The 19,381-nt window shown below is 39.5% G+C and overlaps 1 protein-coding gene across 1 annotated transcript in view; it reads left to right on the top strand.

Moving 5' to 3' along the window:
* LRGUK (leucine rich repeats and guanylate kinase domain containing) overlaps positions 1-19,381 on the top strand; it is a 51,680-nt gene that overhangs the window by 22,830 nt on the left and 9,469 nt on the right. Inside the window, 5 exon segments of the mRNA XM_059847945.1 lie at positions 1,986-2,092; positions 7,285-7,404; positions 12,720-12,816; positions 14,453-14,566; positions 18,251-18,452. Coding sequence (XP_059703928.1) covers positions 1,986-2,092; positions 7,285-7,404; positions 12,720-12,816; positions 14,453-14,566; positions 18,251-18,452 — 640 coding nt within the window.

Genomic DNA, 19,381 nt, shown 5'->3' on the forward strand with positions numbered 1-19,381 from the left:
CATCCCAGCTTGTTCCAACCTCCTCTGGATCATTCCAAAGGCTGATTGGTCTCACTGTGGAAATTTTATGTCTCGTGTCCCATTGGAATGGCCTCAGTTGTCCCTAACCTGTTTGTGAGTGTGTGGCATGAACAACCCCCAAAGTACCCAACCCATGAGTGCTCAGCAGGATGGAGGGAGGGAATCCTCGGAGTCTGAGTGCTCTCCCTCCCAGCAAAGGCAGGAATGCCTCGGCAGGAGTTTGCTCACTTGGTTAATGCCCATCCTGTAATAAAGGAGTGGCTTCAGTCCCCAGGGGTTTGAGTTCAGCCAATCCACCACCACTGAGAGGATGCAAATTAACGGATAATTAAAACTTGCTTTGGTATCCCAAGTGGCATCCTCTTTGCTTCAGGGAAAGGTTGACTACATTAAAGATGGTGAGCTGTGTCTGGCTGCCATCCATCATCCATCCATTACATCCATCCATCCATCCATCCATCCATCCATCCATCCATTCCATCCATCCATCATCCATCCATCATCCATCCATCCATCCATCCATCCATCCATCATCCATCCATCCATCCATCCATCATCCATCCATCCATCCATCCATCCATCATCCATCCATCCATCCATCCATCCATCATCCATACATCCATCCATCCATCATACATCCATCCATCCATTCCATCCATCCATTCCATCCATCCATCATCCATCCATCATCCATCCATCATCCATCACCCATCCATTCATCCATCCATCCATCCATTCCATCCATCCATTCCATCCATCCATCATCCCTCCATCCATCCATCCATCATCCATCCATCCATTCCATCCATCCATTCCATCCATCCATCCATCATCCATCCATCATCCCTCCATCCATCAATCCATCATCCATCCATCCATCCATCCATCCATCCCACCATCCATCCATCCATCCATCCATCCATCATCCATCCATCCATCATCCATCCCTCCATCCATCCATCCCTCCATCCATCCATCCCTCCATCCCTCCATCCGTCCATCCATCCCTCCATCCATCCCACCATCCATCCATCCATCCATCATCCATCCATTCCATCCATCCATCCATCATCCATCCATCCATCCATCATCCATCCATCCATCCATCATCCATCCATCCATCATCCATCCATCCATCCATCATACATCCATTCCATCCATCCATCCATCCATCCATCCATCCATCCATCATCCACCCATCCATCCATCCATCATCCATCCATCCATCCATCCATCATCCATCCATCCATCCATCCATCCATCCATCATCCATCCATCCATCCATCCCACCATCCATCCATCCATCCATCATCCATCCATCCATCCATCCATCCATCCATCATACATCCATTCCATCCATCCATCCATCCATCCATCATCCATCCATCCATCATCCATCCCTCCATCCATCCATCCCTCCATCCATCCATCCCTCCATCCCTCCATCCGTCCATCCATCCCTCCATCCATCCCACCATCCATCCATCCATCCATCATCCATCCATTCCATCCATCCATCCATCATCCATCCATCCATCCATCATCCATCCATCCATCCATCATCCATCCATCCATCCATCCCACCATCCATCCATCCATCCATCATCCATCCATCCATCAATCCATCATCCATCCATCATCCATCCATCCATCCATCCATCATCCATCCATCCATCCATCCATCATCCATCCATCCATCATCCATCCATCATCCATCCATCCATCAATCCATCATCCATCCATCATCCATCCATCCATCATCCATCCATCCCTCCATCCCTCCATCCCTCAAATCACCCTTTAATTCCCCAGATCTCTGCTCCCAGCCCAGCCCAGCACCAATCCCGACCCTCAGGAGCACAAGTCCATCCTTATTCCCGGTGATCAGCCAAGACTTTTGCACCTGGAAGCAATTCCATGACTCCTCCCCTTCCTTTCCCCTCTCCCCTCACTTTTGGGACCAGGTGGCTGCTGTGAACCAAGAGGCCCCTCCTCCAGAAGTCGTGGCTGCTGAAGACCACAGGACTCATCTTCTGTACCACTCTCTGCAGCCCCAGAGCGTCCTGAACAGGTGAGTTCATGTCCCAGCTGCTCCTGACAGTGGCATTCGAGTAAAGCGGAATTCTGTCCCCTCAGAGGGACGTTTTTTCCCGAGGAGAGCTCCCGCAGGATTCCGTCAGCAGCCTGGCAACGAGGCAGAGCTGATTTGGTTCAAATTGATGATGAAGCTCTTCGTTCACCTCTAAAGTGTGAGTCAGATTGTCCACGGCTCCGCTCCCTTTCCTCCATCAGTTGGAGCAGATGGAATGTGACCACCAATGAGAGATGCAGAATTCCTCCCCTGCCCAAAGGCACCGGGAAAATCCCTGGAGGCAGCAGAGAGCTGGGAAATTCCTCCTTCCCCTCCTGCCAACACCTCCTCTGCCCACTGCTGGCATCCTCTGGGGATAAAATGATTTAATTTGAGGGTTTTGGGGCACATTTCGTGTTCATAAAGGGAAATTTCAGCGTTTTACTGGAAGGAGGAGATGATTCCATGAAAATCAGGGAAGGGAGAGGCAGGTGGATGCTCTTTTTCCAGTCACCCTTCCCAGGTGACTCCTCCCAGTCTGGTTTCTCCTCTGAAAAATTGGAATTTTTGCTGCTCTGCAGCTGTGTGGTGATATTTGAGGAATTCCTGGCAAAAATCTTCCACATGATCTGTGTAGTACTATTATTATTATTGTTGTTGTTGTTGTTATTTATTATTATTATTATTATTATTATTATTATTAGTATTAGTATTAGTATTAGTATTAGTATTAGTATTAGTATTTGGGCTGCAGCAGGCATTGAGATCAACCTTTGTGCCCCACTCCCCATTTTGGTGCTGAATGAATCCATTACTGAGTCACCTGATGGAAAAACCCAGGATTTAGTAACTCAGAAATTCGTATTTTTATTGTGGTTCTGATTTCTGGGATCATCCACAACAAACAGGAACCTTCCCAGCTCTGAGAATTCTTTTGAGAACAAAACCCCAAAGATTTATTTATTTATTGCAAGGATGGAGATTTCCTAAAATAAACCCACAAAATTGGCTTATTTTTCTTCTTAAAAAAAAACCAAAAAACCCTAAAGGCACAAATTTTTTTTTTTCCAAGGGCTGTGTTTAAATATTTGCTGAGTGGATTTGGGATTGGTGGAAAGAAGGAATTCTGCCTTCTGCCCGAGGAATCATGGACACAAACACAAAAATATCAAAAATGCCTCCAACGCTGGCTGGTGCTCAGGTGCAAAGCACCCCAGAGTAATTAATGAAACTTTGCTAATGATTCCTGCCCTTTCCACCCTAAAATCCTTCTTGGAGCCAGACTGGGGGGGTTCATTTGCATCTCTCTTTCTCCAGCAGGTTATCATTAATTCTGGGTCACTGACATTTTTGTTATTTCAAATCAAACCTGACAACAAAGCAAAAAGTTTTAATTCTTGCCTGTGCTGCCGGCACAAAACATTGAATTTCCTGTAATTTTTGTTACTCTCTCAGTCTGTGTTTTTTTCTGTAATTGTGTGGTGACACACCGGTGAATATTATGGGTATTTTCCCCTCCTAGAGGTGCAGGTGACATCTGAAAATGCTGCTCAGAGCGACAACGGCTCCACGGGGAGCAGAAATTTAATCTCCAGTTTGTCAGGAGAGTTTTTGGTACCTGGCACCCCACTGACAGCATGATTCTTTTTGACAATTAAAATAATTAATCCTTGGAACAATTCACCAAGAGTTCTCCACAACTGGAATGTTTCTAATCCAAAAAGGATCTCATGGACACCCAGGTATCGGGCTGGAAACAGGAACCAACTTGGGGAATTCCAAGTGGGATGAGGGGAGGATGATTCAGATCCACAAAATAATCCCTTTTGGCCTTAAAATTATTCATCTTTCACAGCAGTGCCCACAAAGACAAAGAAATTTGAGTAACAAGCCCAAAACTTTTCCAGAATCTTCTTCCAAGCTGTAGAACCCAAAAATTTCAGAGTTGGGAACCAAGGTGTTCCCAGTGTGATGAGGGACAGGATTATGGAAATGTTCTCCTGATGAAATCCTGAATCCCAGCAATCTGAGGACAGGGGGAATTGGGAATTTATTGAAGAGAATTTGAATTTTGAGTGTGAACTCATCAAGGGATGATTTATTGAATGTAACATTTCCTCAAATAAGGAAAGATGCCAGAGGAATTCTGCATTTTCCAAGCCTGAAACAAGAACCAGCTTGGGGAATTCCAAGTGGAATGAGAGGAGGATGTTTCAGATCCTCAAAATAATCCCTTTTGGCCTTAAAATTATTCATCTTTCACAGCAGTGCCTACAAAGAGAAAGGAAAATTAAGCAACGAGCCCAAAACTCTTTTCCAGAATCTTCTTCCAAGCTGTAGAACCCCAAATTTCAGAGTTGGGAACTGAGGTGTTCCCAGTGTGATGAGGGACAGGATTATGGAAATGTTCTCCTGATGAAATCCTGAATCCCAGCAATCTGAGGACAGGGGGAATTGGGAATTTGTTGAAGAAAATTTGAATTTTGAGCGTGAACTCATCAAGGGTTGCAATTCCTTGTGGAAGGAAAGATGCCAGAGGAATTCTGCATTTTCCATGCCTGAAACAGGAACCAACTTGGGGAATTCCAAGTGGGATGAGAGGAGGATGATTCAGATCCTCAAAATAATCCCTTTTGGCCTTAAAATTTATTCATCTTTCACAGCAGTGCCCACAAAGACCAAAAAAGTTGAATAACGAGCCCAGAACTCATTTCCAGAATCTTCTTCCAAGCTGTAGGAACCCCAAACTTTGAGTGCTGGGAACCCAGGAGTGGTGATGTGATGAGGGACAGGATTATGGAAATGTTCTCCTGATGAAATCCGGAATCCCAGCAATCTGAGGACAGGGGGAATTGGGAATTTATTGAAGAGAATTTGAATTTTGAGCGTGAACTCATCAAGGGTTGCAATTCCTTGTGGAAGGAAAGATACCAGAGGAATTCTGCATTTTCCATGCCAGGAACCAGCTTGGGGAATTCCAAGTGGGGTGATGATTCAGATCCTAAAAATAATCCCTTTTGGCCTTAAAAGTATTCATCTTTCACAGCAGTGCCCACACAGACAAAGAAAGTTGAATAATGAGCCCAGAACTTTTCCAGAATCTTCTTCCAAGCTGTAGAACCCCAAATTTCAGAGTTGGGAACCGAGGTGTTCCCAGTGTGATGAGGGACAGGATTATGGAAATGTTCTCCTGATGAAATCCTGAATCCCAGCAATCTGAGGACAGGGGGAATTGGGAATTTATTGAAGAGAATTTGAATTTTGAGCGTGAACTCATCAAGGGATGATTTCTTGAATGTAACATTTCCTCAAATAAGGAAAGATGCCAGAGGAATTCTGCATTTTCCAAGCCTGGAACAGGTCCTGTGCAGGGAAAAGGAAAAAACATCTTAATTTTAAGGATTCCCAATAATTTCCCCATCCCTGGAAGTGTCCAGGGCCAGGCTGGATGGAGCTCGGAGCCCTCTGGGACTGTGGAAAAAGTTGGGAAGGTCTGGAATGGGACTGGATTGAAATTCCCATCCATCCCACCCCATTCCAGGATTTGATGGAGAAAATAAAAGTTTTGTTTTCCCAGCCCTGCCTTGCCAGGATTATTCCCAAAAATAAAGAACTTGGGACACAAAAAACCCTTTCTGCAGCATCCTGACCAGTTCCGGACCTTTCCTCACCTCAGCTGCTCTGCTGCTCCTAAAATAGCAGCAAAGCCATGGCTTTGGAATATTTTCTTCCTGGATTAAATTGGAATGTTGTCCTCATTTCTTAAGGAATGAGTTATTTGTGAGAGGGACACTAAAATAAATATATTCCCTTTTAAAAATATAAAATATAAATATGGTATATTGTCTTATATTTATTTTTTTAACATTTTTTATTCTGTTATTTTCTTATCTTTTCATATATTTGTTTTCTTTTATTTTCTTCTATTTATTTTCTTTTGTTTTCTTATATTTATTTTCTTATCCTATATTTTCTTCTATTTATTATATTATGTTTCCTTATATTTATTATATCATGTTATATTATATTAATTATATATAATAAATATTATATATATTATATTATGTTATGTTATGTTATGTTAATTATATATAATAAATATTATAAATATTATATTATATTATATTATATTATATTATGTTATATTATATTATATTATATTATATTATATTATATTATATTATATTATATTTATTATGTTATATTTGTTTTTTATTCTATTCTATTATTATAATGTAATTATATTTATATTATTATATTATATTATATTATATTATATTATATTATATTATATTATATTATATTATATTATATTATATTATATTATATTATATTATATTATATTATATTATATTATATTTTTATTGTATGATCCTCTATTATACTATAATTATTATTTTTATTATACTTATTATATTTATTATATTATGTAATATTCTCTTTTCAGGTGTCCTGTTTAAAATCCCATTAAATGGATCCAGAGGCAGATTTCTTTCACTTAAAACTCAGCTAAAACTACTTATTAATTAAAAATCACTGAGTTTGGAATGATTTCAGTTATTCCTGCCCTATTTCCAAGCGGCCCAATCTTAAAATCTACCTGAGATTTAAAAATGAATTTTTAAACAATTAAAAATTAATTTAAAATTCTCTTTTTACTTCATTCTCTCGCTTACAGCTGGAAAATCTGGGGATTTAATCCTCACCTCAGCATGGAGAAAATGGAGAATTTTGTATTTTTGCAGCACTTTAGGTCCTTTTTTGTCGTTTTATTTGTGTTCAGTGAAGTTTTAATGATCTGAGTGGGTTTTTTCCATTTAACTGAAGAATTTTTCCACCTTCACTGGACACGGAAGGCAACGAGGTCCTGCAGGAGAGTGGAAAAATCTGTTTATTAACTTTATTCCAATTCTCCTGCTCGTTAAAATATTCCCACCTCTGGAAAAGAACCCCCAGCCCTTTAGAAAAGGCTGCAAATCCGAGTAAAAATCTCACAATTCCTTTAGAAAAAGAGACTTTAAGGCAGAATTTTGTGCTGTTTTTACATTTAGAGCCCCTCAGGTTTTGTCTCTGCTGTGACCAAGTTGGGATGAGTTGAAGGGGTGATAAAATCTCCGCCCAGCTTTCTGAAAAGCTGCTGAAATTTGATTTTTTGGAGGTGATTTTTGGCCTCTGGTTTTCCTTTCTTGCAGCACTTTGGCCTCTTGTGACGAGCCCTACCCCATGCTGGTGTTGCTGGGCCCCGTGGCCGGGGGCAGGAGGCAGCTGTCTCTCAAAATCTGCAGAGAATTCAAAGGTTTCTTCAGGTTTGGGTGAGTTGTGCTCCCTGAGCGGGAAAAAACCACCAGAGAGGGAATTGCTGCTGGTTTGGTTTGTGGGGAATTGGTAAAGGAGGTAAAGACCAAAGGGTTTTGGTGTGGGGTTGTGTCTTCTCGAGGATTGAGTGGCTGAGGTGATGGAGAGGGAAGGAATTGAAATTGTCAGATTGTTTTGGGAGGTAAGCAGAAAATGAAACAAAAAAAACCAAATGAAAATCGTAAATCAAAAGAGAAAACAAACAAACGAAAAAAAAAAAAATTAAAATTTCAAGCCAAAAGAGAAAACAAACAAATGAAAACAAAAAACGAATGAAATTCAGAAGTCAAAAGAAAAAAACAAACAAAAAAAATTTCAAACCAAAAGAGAAAACAAACAAATAAAAACAAAAAACAAATGAAATTCACAAATACAAAGAGAAAACAAACAAACAAAAAAAGAAGATTTCAAACCAAAAGGGAAAACAAACAAATGAAAACAAAAAACGAATGAAATTCAGAAGTCAAAAGAAAAAACAAACAAACGAAAAAAAATTAAAATTTCAAACCAAAAGAGAAAACAAACAAATGAAAACAAAAAATGAATGAAATTCACAAATCAAAAGAGGAAGCAAACAGACTAGAACAAAACAAACAAATGAAAATCACAAATCAAAACATAAACAAATAAAACAAAACCAAACGGAAATCACAAATCAAAACAAAAAACAAAGAAATGAAAATTACAAATTAAAACAACAAACAAACTAAAAATAAACAAACAAACCTTTGAAAATAAACAAAGACAAAAAATGAAATCCACAAAGCAAAACAGAAAACAAGCTAACTAAAACTAAACAAAGAAATGAAACCCAGGAAATCAAACAAAATAAACGAATGAAAATTACAAACCAAGACACAAAACAAACAAATGAAAACTAAAATGAAAATTACAAACCAAACCAGAAAACAAACTAAAAATAAACAAATGAAACCTACAAAATAAACAAAAATAAACAAATGAAATCCACAAACCAAAACACAAAACAAAGAAATGAAAGCAAAAATTAAAATCATAAATCAAACCTGAAAGCAAACAAACTAAAATAAAATAAATGAAATTCTATAAAATAAATAAAAACAAACAAATGAAAATCACAAATCAAAACCTGAAACAAAATAAAACAAAATAAACAAATGAAACCTACAAAATAAAACAAAATAAACAAATGGAAATCACAAATCAAAGCAGAAACAAACTAAAAAGAAATGAAAGCTACAAAATAAACCAAAATAAACAAATGAAATCCACAAACCAAAACAGAAAACAAAGAAATGAAAGCAAAAAATAAAAATCACAAATCAAAACTGAAAACAAACAAAAACCAAAAAACAAACAAATGAAAACAAAACCAAATGAAAATCACACAATAAAAATATAACAACAAAAATAAAAACAATATAAAATAATAACAAAATAAAAAAATAAATGAAACCCATAAACCAAAACACAAAACAAACCAAAACAAATAAATGAAAATTACAGACCAAACCACAAACCAAACAAATGAAAATCACAAATAAAAACAGAAAACAAACTAAAAATAAACAAAAATAAACAAATTAAATCCACAAACCAAAACAGAAAACAAAGAAATGAAAACAAAAATGAAAATCACAAATCAAACCTGAAAACAAACGAATGAAAATAAAAAGAAAGAAGTAAAATCTATGAAATTAACAAAAACAAATGAAAATAAAATCAATAAATGACATTTACCAAATAAACCAAACCAGAAAACAAATGGAAAACAAATGAAAAGAAAATAAACAAATGGAAATGACAACCCAGAAGATCAAATTAACAGAACAAAATCAACAAATCACAAACCACAACAGGAAAGAAAGAAAAACTCAAACAAATATAAAAAGCAGAAACCAAAAAGGAAAACACCCAACCAAACAAAAAGGGAATAAAAAACCAAAGCAAAAAAAACCCCACAGACAAGAAAAAAAATCCCAAAACCCAAAAAACCTCCAAAAAAAACCCCAAAATCCCACAACCAAAACAAAATAGAGCCCAAACCCCCCATAGAACCCAAACAAAAAAACCCCAAAAACTGAACAAAGAAAACCCCAAAAAAACAAAAAAAACTACAAAAATCCCTAAAAAAACCCTAAAAAAAACCCAAATAACCCCCCTAAAAAAACCAAAAAACTGAACAAAAAAATCCCCAAAAAGAACAAAAAACCCTACAAAAAACCCTAAAAAACTTAAAAAACCCAAATAAACAACCCCCCCAAAAAAAAAACAAAAAACCCCAAAAACTGAACAAAAAACCCCAAAAACTGAACAAAAAAACCACAAAAAACCCCTAAAAATCTCCAAAAAAACCCCAAATAAACAAAACAAAACCAAAAAACCCCAAAAACTGAACAAAAAAAAACCCAAAAAGAACAAAAAAAAAAAACCCTACAAGAAGCCCTAAAAAAACCCTCCAAATAAACCCCAAATAAACAAAAAAACCCGCAAAAAAAACGAACAAAAAAAACAAAAAAACTCCACAAAAAACCCTAAAAAAATCTCAAAAAAACCCCAGACAAACAAAAAACACAACAAAAAAAATAAATAAAAGCAAAAAAAAACTTCTCTGTATCCCCTTATTCCCAATTAATTTTTGGCACTAATTTTTCCCTTTATTTTCTATTTTAAAGGAAAAATCTCTTCTGCCACTGTAAAAATTCCTTTTTTTCCCTTTATTTACCCCATTTTTTAGAAATGCCAAATTGGAATTTTCCAAACATTCTGTGAGGCGATTTTTTATTATTTTTTTAAATTATTATTTTTTTAAGAGCCTTTTTACATTGTGTGTTTCATTCCCTACACCTTCCACGAAGAAAGAGAAAATAAAAATTAAAAATAAAAAGGAATAGACAGAACCTTCACAGAGCAGAAAATTCCATGAAGGAAAATTATTTTTTTAATTCTTCAGGGGAGATTTGAGCCATTTCCTGCTCGGAAATTTCCAACATTCTGCTCATTAAAAATGGATTTTATTCAAGATTCCCTGGCAGGATGAATGTAATCACTTCCCTGCAATTAAAAAAGGGCTGAAATGGGTAAAAATTGCAGGAAATCCCAGGAAATTGGCTCCTCCAAGCATCTGGAAATGTTTTGTTTTATTCCAAAAAAATCAGGAATTTCCCAGAGCCTCTGTGGAACTCACTGCTCTCATTTTGGGGGGATAAATGTGATTTCCTCTGGTGCTGACTCTGAATTTTTAGAGGTTTCCAGCCCAGCTCCCTGGGATAAGTGAGCAGAAATAGGAGAAAAATCTGATTTTCAAACAGACCCAGACCCACAGAATCCTTCAGGCTCTAATTGTCCCCTGCATTAATTATCTGGGGGTTTAGGGATTTTTTAGGGACTTTTTTGGGGTTTTTTAGTGGGTTTTTAGTGTTTTATCTGGTGGCTGAGTTTTATCCTCATGGCATGACAGGGAATTCCTTTCCCTGCCTTTTTCCCACTTTATGGCAAAGCAGAAATGAGGAAAAAAATCTGATTTTCAAGCAGACCCAGACCCAATGAATCCTTCAGGCTCAATTTGTTCCCTGCATTAATTATCTGGGAGATTTTGGTGGGATTTTCTGGTGTTTTTTAGGGATTTTTTGGGGTTTTTTAGTGGATTTTCAGTGTTTTATCCTGGTGGCTGAGGTTTATCCTCATGGAATTACAGGGAATTCCTTTCCCTGCCTTTTTCCCACTTAATGGCAAAGCAGAAATGAGTAAAAAAAAATCTGATTTTCAAGCAGACCCAGACCCAGTGAATCCTTCAGGCTCTAATTGTTCCCTGCATTAATTATCTGGGGTTTTGGGGATTTTTTAGTGATTTTTTTGGGGTTTTTTTGTGGATTTTTAGTGTTTTATCCTGATGGCTGAGGTTTATCCTCATGGGATAACAGGGAATTCCTTTCCCTGCCTTTTTCTCACTTTATGGCAAAGCAGAAATAGGAGAAAAATCTGATTTTCAAGCAGACCCAGACCCACTGAATCCTTCAGGCTCAATTTGTTCCCTGCATTAATTAACTGGGGGGTTTTAGGGATTTTTTAGGGATTTTCTGGGGGTTTTTAAAGGTTTTTTATTGTTTTATCTGATAGCTGAGGTGTGTCCTTATGGCATGACAGGGAATTCCTTCCCCTGCCTTTTATCCCACTTTATGGCAAAGCAATAATGAGGAAAAAAATCTGATTTTCAAACAGACCCAGACCCACTGAATCCTTCAGGCTCAATTTGTTCCCTGCATTAATTAACTGGGAAATTTTGGTGGGAATTTTTTGAGATTTTTAGGGATTTTTTTGATTTTTTAGTGGGTTTTTAGTGTTTTATCCTGGTGGCTGAGGTGTGTCCTCATGGGATGACAGGGAATTCCTTTCCCTGCCTTTCTTCCCACTTTATGGCAAAGCAGAAATGAGGAAAAAAAATCTGATTTTCAAACAGACCCAGACCCACAGAATCCTTCAGGCTCTAATTGTTCCCTGCATTAATTAACTGGAAGATTTTGGTGGGAATTTTTGGTGTTTTTTAGAGATTTTTTGGATTTTTTTAGTGGATTTTTAGTGTTTTATCCTGGTGGCTGAGGTGTGTCCTCATGGAATTACAGGGAATTCCTTTCCCTGCCTTTCTTCCCACTTTATGGCAAAGCAGAAATGAGTAAAAAAATCTGATTTTCAAGCAGACCCAGACCCACAGAATCCTTCAGTATTAAACAGCCACCTGCATTAATTATTTGGGTTTTTTGGGGGGATTTTGTGGGTTTTTAGTGTTTTATCCTGCTGTGGAGCTAAGGCAGCTGAGTTTTTACTTTCCCAGCCTTTTATCCCACTTTTCTCCCCACTTTCAGGATTGTCTCCCCCCTCCCCATTGGGCATCTGTTTAAAAATTGGAATTTTGGGCTCTTTCTTCACCTCACAGCTCAGCCCAGCTGGTTTTACACATTTAGGATTTGACTTTCTATCATCCCCCAGCTGACAGAATTGGGGAAAAAATGGGAAATTCATCATTCCTCAGTGCCAGGCTGCTGGGACAGCTCCAGCTCAGCCCATCCTGGGCTGGGGAGGGATTTATGCCCCAAACTCACATGAAATTTCCCTTTTTTTGGTGAATTTATGGGTTAATCTTTCAAACACCCAGCACTGAGGGACGTGATTTGCCCCTCTTTCTATTTCTCACATTTCTTTGCTGCTTAAAAATAAAATTATTTCTACTTTCCCCACTGCTCTTCCAGAGGGATTGAAACCAGATTATTTCTTTATTATCCCATAATTCTCCCAGGCCCTGCCACACCACCAGGAAAGCTTATTTTGGGGAAGAGAACAAATTTGATTATTATTTCATTTCTCAAGAAGAATTTGACAAAATGGTGAAAGCAGTAAGTACCTGACTCCTGTCCTTGGGGCTTTTTTCCTGCTCCCTCAGTGAACTCAACTTCTGTGTCCAAACCTGATTTATTTTTAATATTTTATTTTATTTTTATTTTATTTATTTTATTTTCTTTATTTTTATTTTATTTTTATTTTATTTTATTTCATTTCATTTCATTTCATTTCATTTCATTTTTATTTATTTTTATTTTATTTATTTGTTTTTATTTTATTTTATTTTATTTTTAGTTATTTTATTTGTTTATTTTTATTTTATTTTATTTATTTTTTATTTTATTTATTTTTACTTGATTTATTTTTACTTTATTTTATTTATTTATTTATTTATTTTAAATTTATTTTTATTTTATTTTTTATTTCATTTCATTTCATTCATTTATTTCATTTTTAATATTTGGTTTCTGCCTGGCTGTGAATGTTTATTCCCTCTCAGCTGTGGGTTTTAAGTCCATACAAGAAATCCCCAATTTCTTGTCGATTTCTGCTGCCTTTTCTCCTGTAAATGAATTTATAGGAACCCCTACATGGGCAGAATGGCCAGTGGGGAATATTTAAATAACAGTCTAATGTAGAAATAAATTTAATTTCGGGCACAAATAGAGCATGGGGTTTATTGGGTTTATTATTAATGCTGCTTTTGGGCTCATTAATGCAGATTTTGGGCTCATTAATGCTGATTTTGGGCTCATTAACGCTGATTTTGGGCTCATTAACGCTGATTTTGGCCTCTCTCATTAATTCTGATTTTTGGCTCTCAGTGCCCTCATTAATGATGATTTTAGGCTCTCATTAACACTGATTTTGGGGTCTCTCAGTAATGCTGATTTTCAGCTCTCAGTGCCCTTACTAATGCTGACTTTGGGCTCATTAATGCTGATTTTGGGCTCTCATTAACGCTGATTTTGGGCTCTCATTAATGCTGATTTTGGGCTCTCAGTGCCCTCATTAATGCTGATTCTAGGCTCTCATTAACGCTGATTTTGGGCTCTCTCATTAACACTGATTTTGGGCTCTCTCATTAATGCTGATTTGGGCTCTCTCATTAATGCTGATTTTGGGCTCATTAATTCTGATTCTGGGCTCTCTCATTAATGCTGATTTTGGCCTCTCTCATTAATGCTGATTTTGGGCTCATTAATTCTGATTTTGGGCTCTCATTGCCCTCATTAACACTGATATTGGGCCCTCATTAATGCTGATTTTGGGTTCTCTCATTAACGCTGATTTTGGGCACTCAGTGCTCTCATTAATGCTGATTTTGGGCTTTCATTAATGCTGATTTTGGGCTCTCTCATTAATGCTTATTCTGGGCTCTCATTAATGCTGATTTTAGGCTCTCATTAACGCTGATTTTGGGCTCTCATTAATGCTGATTTTGGGCTCATTAACGCTGATTTTGGGCTCTCATTAATGCTGATTTTGGGCTCTCAGTGCCCTCATTAACGCTGATTTTGGGGTCATTAATGCTGATTCTGGGCTCTGAGTGCCCTCACTAACACAGATTTAAACAGGAAGAAACTTTTTAGGGAGAGAAATCATGGAAAGGCAAAGCGCTCCGCCCCTTTGCGGAAGCTGTTCCCCTTGGGATATTCCCCTTGGCGTGATCCTTGTTCTGAATTTCAGGGGAAATTCCTGACAACCTACAAATACAGCGGGCACAGCTACGGGCTGGCACGAGACACCTTGGAGTCCATAGCCAGGGAGGGGCTGGGCACCTGTGCCCACATGGAAATCGAGGTGAGATCACCTTCACGGGCTTTGGGACAGGACAAAGGGAACGGCCTCAGGTCGGATACGGGGGGAAATTCCTTCCTGGGAAGGAAAATGAAGGATTGGAACAGGCACCACGAGGATGTGGCACTTGGGGACATTGGTCAGTGGTGGCCTTGGGAGTCCTGGGGGAAATTCCTTCCTGGGAAGGAAAATGAAGGATTGGAACAGGCACCACGAGGATGTGGCACTTGGGGACATTGGTCAGTGGTGGCCTTGGGAGTCCTGGGGGAAATTCCTTCCTGGGAAGGAAAATGAAGGATTGGAACAGGCACCACGAGGATGTGGCACTTGGGGACATTGGTCAGTGGTGGCCTTGGCAGTCCTGGGGGAAATTCCTTCCTGGGAAGGAAAATGAAGGATTGGAACAGGCACCACGAGGATGTGGCACTTGGGGACATTGGTCAGTGGTGGCCTTGGCAGTCCTGGGGGAAATTCCTTCCTGGGAAGGAAAATGAAGGATTGGAACAGGCACCACGAGGATGTGGCACTTGGGGACATTGGTCAGTGGTGGCCTTGGGAGTCCTGGGGGAAATTCCTTCCTGGGAAGGAAAATGAAGGATTGGAACAGGCACCACGAGGATGTGGCACTTGGGGACATTGGTCAGTGGTGGCCTTGGCAGTCCTGGGGGAATGATCTTTTCCAACCTTGGTTTAGTCAGAAGGATCCCTTTGCTGGTCTGCTTTTTGAATTTCCAATTTCTGGTCTATTTTTTCAGCATCAGCAGCACTTCCCATTTGTCTTGGTTTGAAAAGAGCTGTTGAGGAAGGCAGGAGCCCCCCCTGAAATGGAAAATGCAAACCCCATCCCTCTGAATTGTTGTAATTTTGAAATGAAGGGGCTCTCAGGGAAAGATATGGGAATCTCCCATTTCCTATTCCCATTATGGGAGCAGGAATAGGAGTTTACTAGGAAAATTAAAATACAAATAGTATTAAAAAACCACTGACAGAGCTAGGAATTACCTGACACCCTGTGGGTCACCCTCCAAATTTATATTTGAAATTAATTAATAAAATTTTGAAATGAAGGGGCTCTCAGGGAAAGATATGGGAGCAGGAAGAAGAGTTTACTAGGAAAATTAAAATACAAATATAATAGTGCAAAATAACCACTGACAGAGCCAGGAATTACCTGACACCCTGTGGGGCAGGGGGTTGGTGGCAATCTGACTGGGTTTAGAAAGCCAGGTGTGTGCTGAGGGAGGCAGGAGCCTCCCCTGACATGAAAAATGCAAACCCCCTCCTCTGAATTGTTATAATTTTGAAATTAAGGGGCTCTCAGGGAAAGATATGGGAATAGGAATAACAGTTCTTTACTAGGAAAAGATATGGGAATGGGAAAGTTCTTTCTAGGAAAAGATAAGGGAATAGGAAAATTCTTTACTAGGGAAATTAAAAACACAAATGCAATGGTACAAAAGAGAAACCAACCCGGTGGCAGAGTGAGAGCAGTAGCTGAGCCCTGTGTGTCAGGGTGGTGGCACAGTCCCATCCCAGGGGGGCTCAGGGTGGTGGCACAGTCCCATCCCAGGGGGGCTCAGGGTGGTGGCACAGTCCCATCCCAGGGGGGCTCAGGGTGGTGGCACAGTCCCATCCCAGGGGGGCTCAGGGTGGTGGCACAGCCCCATCCCAGGGGGGCTCAGGCTGGTGGCACAGTCCCATCCCAGGGGGGCTCAGCCCTCCTGCAGTGCCAGCTGTGGTTCTGCTGGAGCAGGGATCCTGCACAAGGGGGGAGTTTTCCTCTGCAGCTCCAGGGCTGTTGGAGATGGGCCTGCTCTCCCTCTGGGAATGCAGGGCAGGAGAAAGCTGCTCCTCTGGGAATGCAGTGGGCAAAGGCTGCTGGGCTGTTCCCAAACCTCAGATTGTACCCAGGTAGGAATCCTCCCCTTCCTGCCATTTTCAAGCTCTTTCCCATTGTTTTTGTCACCTCAAACCTCATCCCACGGTGAGTTTTGTATCCCTGTGGGCTCTGGGAAACAATAATTGTGAGTTATGGGTGGCAGCAGAAGGTGCTGAGTCCCTCATCTGCCACAGGGCTCAGAGCAAAGGTGATTTAGCAGCAATAAAGGAAATTTTAATTATGGGCCATGGGCTGAGACTGAAAATTTAGAGCTGCTCATTCCCTCTAATCTGGAGTAGATTTTGGGCTGATAAAGGGTTTTAAATGTAAAAATTAAAGTTAACAGCAATTTTTAAAGTTCAGATCTTGCTGAGCCTGCCCTTGCAGAGAGGCTGCTGCAAGTCTGACACTCAGCTCTGCTTTAAATGAAATTAAATGTTTGCAGCGCTTCCCCTTTGCTCTGGCAGCCACCAATGCCTGCAGAGCAGCTTCCAGGCAATAATTTGGGATGAACAGAGGAAAAAACCTCAGCTCCAAGTTCAACAAACACAGAATTAACCCCTGTGCTTCTCTGCTTTATTTGCAAGGAGAAAAAGCTCGGCTCCAGCTTCAACAAACAGTCAGTTTCAAGAAAAAAAAAAAAAAAAAATTTTTCCTGGGCTTTATTTCCAAGAAGAAAAAACTGAACTTCAAATTCCACAAACACTCAGTTTCAAGAAGAAAACACTTTTCTCTGCTTTATTTGCAAGGAGAAAAAAAGTGAGGTCCAGCTTCAACAAGCACTCAATTTCAAGAATAAACCCCTGTGGTTTTTTTGTCCTTTATTTTCAAGGAGAAAAAGCTCAGCTCCATACTGGACAAACACTCAGTCTCAAGAAAAAAAAACTTATTTTTTTCTCTGCTGTATTTTCAAGGAGAAAAATCTGAGCTCCAAATTTAACAAACACTCAGTTTCAAGAATAAACCCCTGTGTTCCTCTGCTTTATTTTTAAGGAGAAAAAACTCAGCTCCAAATTTACCAAACACTGAATTTCAAGAATAAAACCACTGTTTTCTCTGCTCTGTTTTCAAGGAGAAAAAACTGAACTCCAAATTGGACAAACACTCAATTTCAAGAATAAACCCCTGTGTTCCTCTGCTTTATTTTTAAGGAGAAAAAACCGAGCTCCTTGTTCAGCAAACACTCAATTTCAAGGAAAATACCACTTTTTTTCTCTGCGTTACTTTCAAGGACAAAAAGCTCAGCTCCAAATTCCACAGACAGTTTCAAGAAAAAAAACCCTCCTTTTTTTTCTCTGCTTTATTTTCAAGGAGAAAAAACTCAGCTCCAAATTTAACAAACACTGAATTTCAAGAATAAAACCACTGTTTTCTCTGCTCTGTTTTCAAGGAGAAAAAACTGAGCTCCAAATTCCACAAACACTCATTTTCAAGAAAAAAAGCACTGATTTGGGGTTTGTTGGGGGTTTTTTTTGCTTTATTTTCAAGGTGAAAAATCTCAGTTCCAACTTCAACAAACACTCAATTTCAAGAAAAAAAAACCACTGTTTTCTCTGCTCTGTTTTCAAGGAGGAAAAACTCAGCTTCAAATTTACCAAACACTGAATTTCAAGAAAAAAACCACTGTTTTTTCTGCTTTATTTTCAAGAGAAAAAACTCAGCTCCAAATTTAACACACACTAAATTTCAAGAATAAAACCACTGCTTTCTCTGCTCTGTTTTCAAGGAGGAAAAAACTCAGCTCCAAATTCCACAAACAGCTTCAAGAAAAACCCCAATTTTTTTTTTTCCTCTGCTTCATTTTCCAGGGCGTCCGTAGCTTGAAGAACACCCACTTCAAACCCAGGTGCGTGCTGCTGGTGCCGATGGACAAGGTGAAGTACAGGGAGCACCTGAGGAGGACAGGATTGTTCAGCAGGCCAGAGATTGAGGAGGCAGTGAGCAGGGTGGACATGTACCTCCAGGTCAGCCAGGACTGCCCTGGCTTCTTCGATGCCATCATCAACACAGGTGTGTTAATTGCTGATTGCCCTTGGGGTAATTAGGGATTGAGGGGCAGCAGGTTGGTGAGTTGATCTGCTTTTTGCCAGGGTTGGGGTTAACAAGAAGATGATATTTATTGTTGGGCTCAGATGTTTATCAGTTCTTATCTCTGTCACACTCTCACAAACCCTGAGTTCTGCAGCACTTCAACAAACGAAAAATGGAGCCCCATCTCTCTCTCTACAAGGCCTTTTAAGGATAAACTGGCCAATTAAGAAATGACATCTCAATTATTTTTACTTTTAACCCAATAACCAATCACCCATGGCTGCAATGGGGACTTCTTATCCAATGACACAAAACCACCCAAACTCGTGGAGGAGGAGGTGAAGAAGAAGGTGAAGAAGGTGGTGAAGAAGGAGGTGAAGAAGAAGGTGAAGAAGAAGAAGAAGGTGGTGAAGAAGGTGAAGAAGAAGAAGGTGAAGAAGAAGAAGGTGAAGAAGGAGATGAAGGTGAAGAAGAAGGACCAGCCTCCACCCCAAACCCTCCACCTTGCTTTCTATCCATGACTGTATTCCAAACCCTTAAACTCTGAGTTTCCCACCCTGGGGTATCACACACTTCTGTTCAAACTGCACACCCACAATCCCAGCTCCACCATTCCATTCTGGAAGCTTCTCCAGGGCCTCAGGTCAGTGCAGTGTTCTCCTGGGGTCAGAGCCTGGCAGCACAGAAAGTCCCAAATTCCCAGCAGCCAGGGTTCCAGCAGCAGGTGGGAGAATCCTTTCTGGAAAGATTCCCTCTGTAATTCATTCTCTTTGTTGAGTTTTTGGGGTTCCCCACATGAAATTACAGCGCCCTGGTGTAAAAATTGCAAATTTGTAAGTGTGGCACGCCATTTACAAATTTAAATAAACCTGTTGGTTTATTTCTTTATATTTAAATATGGCCCTAAA

Source organism: Haemorhous mexicanus, chromosome 5, assembly GCF_027477595.1.
Source record: "Haemorhous mexicanus isolate bHaeMex1 chromosome 5, bHaeMex1.pri, whole genome shotgun sequence".
Lineage (NCBI taxonomy): Eukaryota > Metazoa > Chordata > Aves > Passeriformes > Fringillidae > Haemorhous > Haemorhous mexicanus.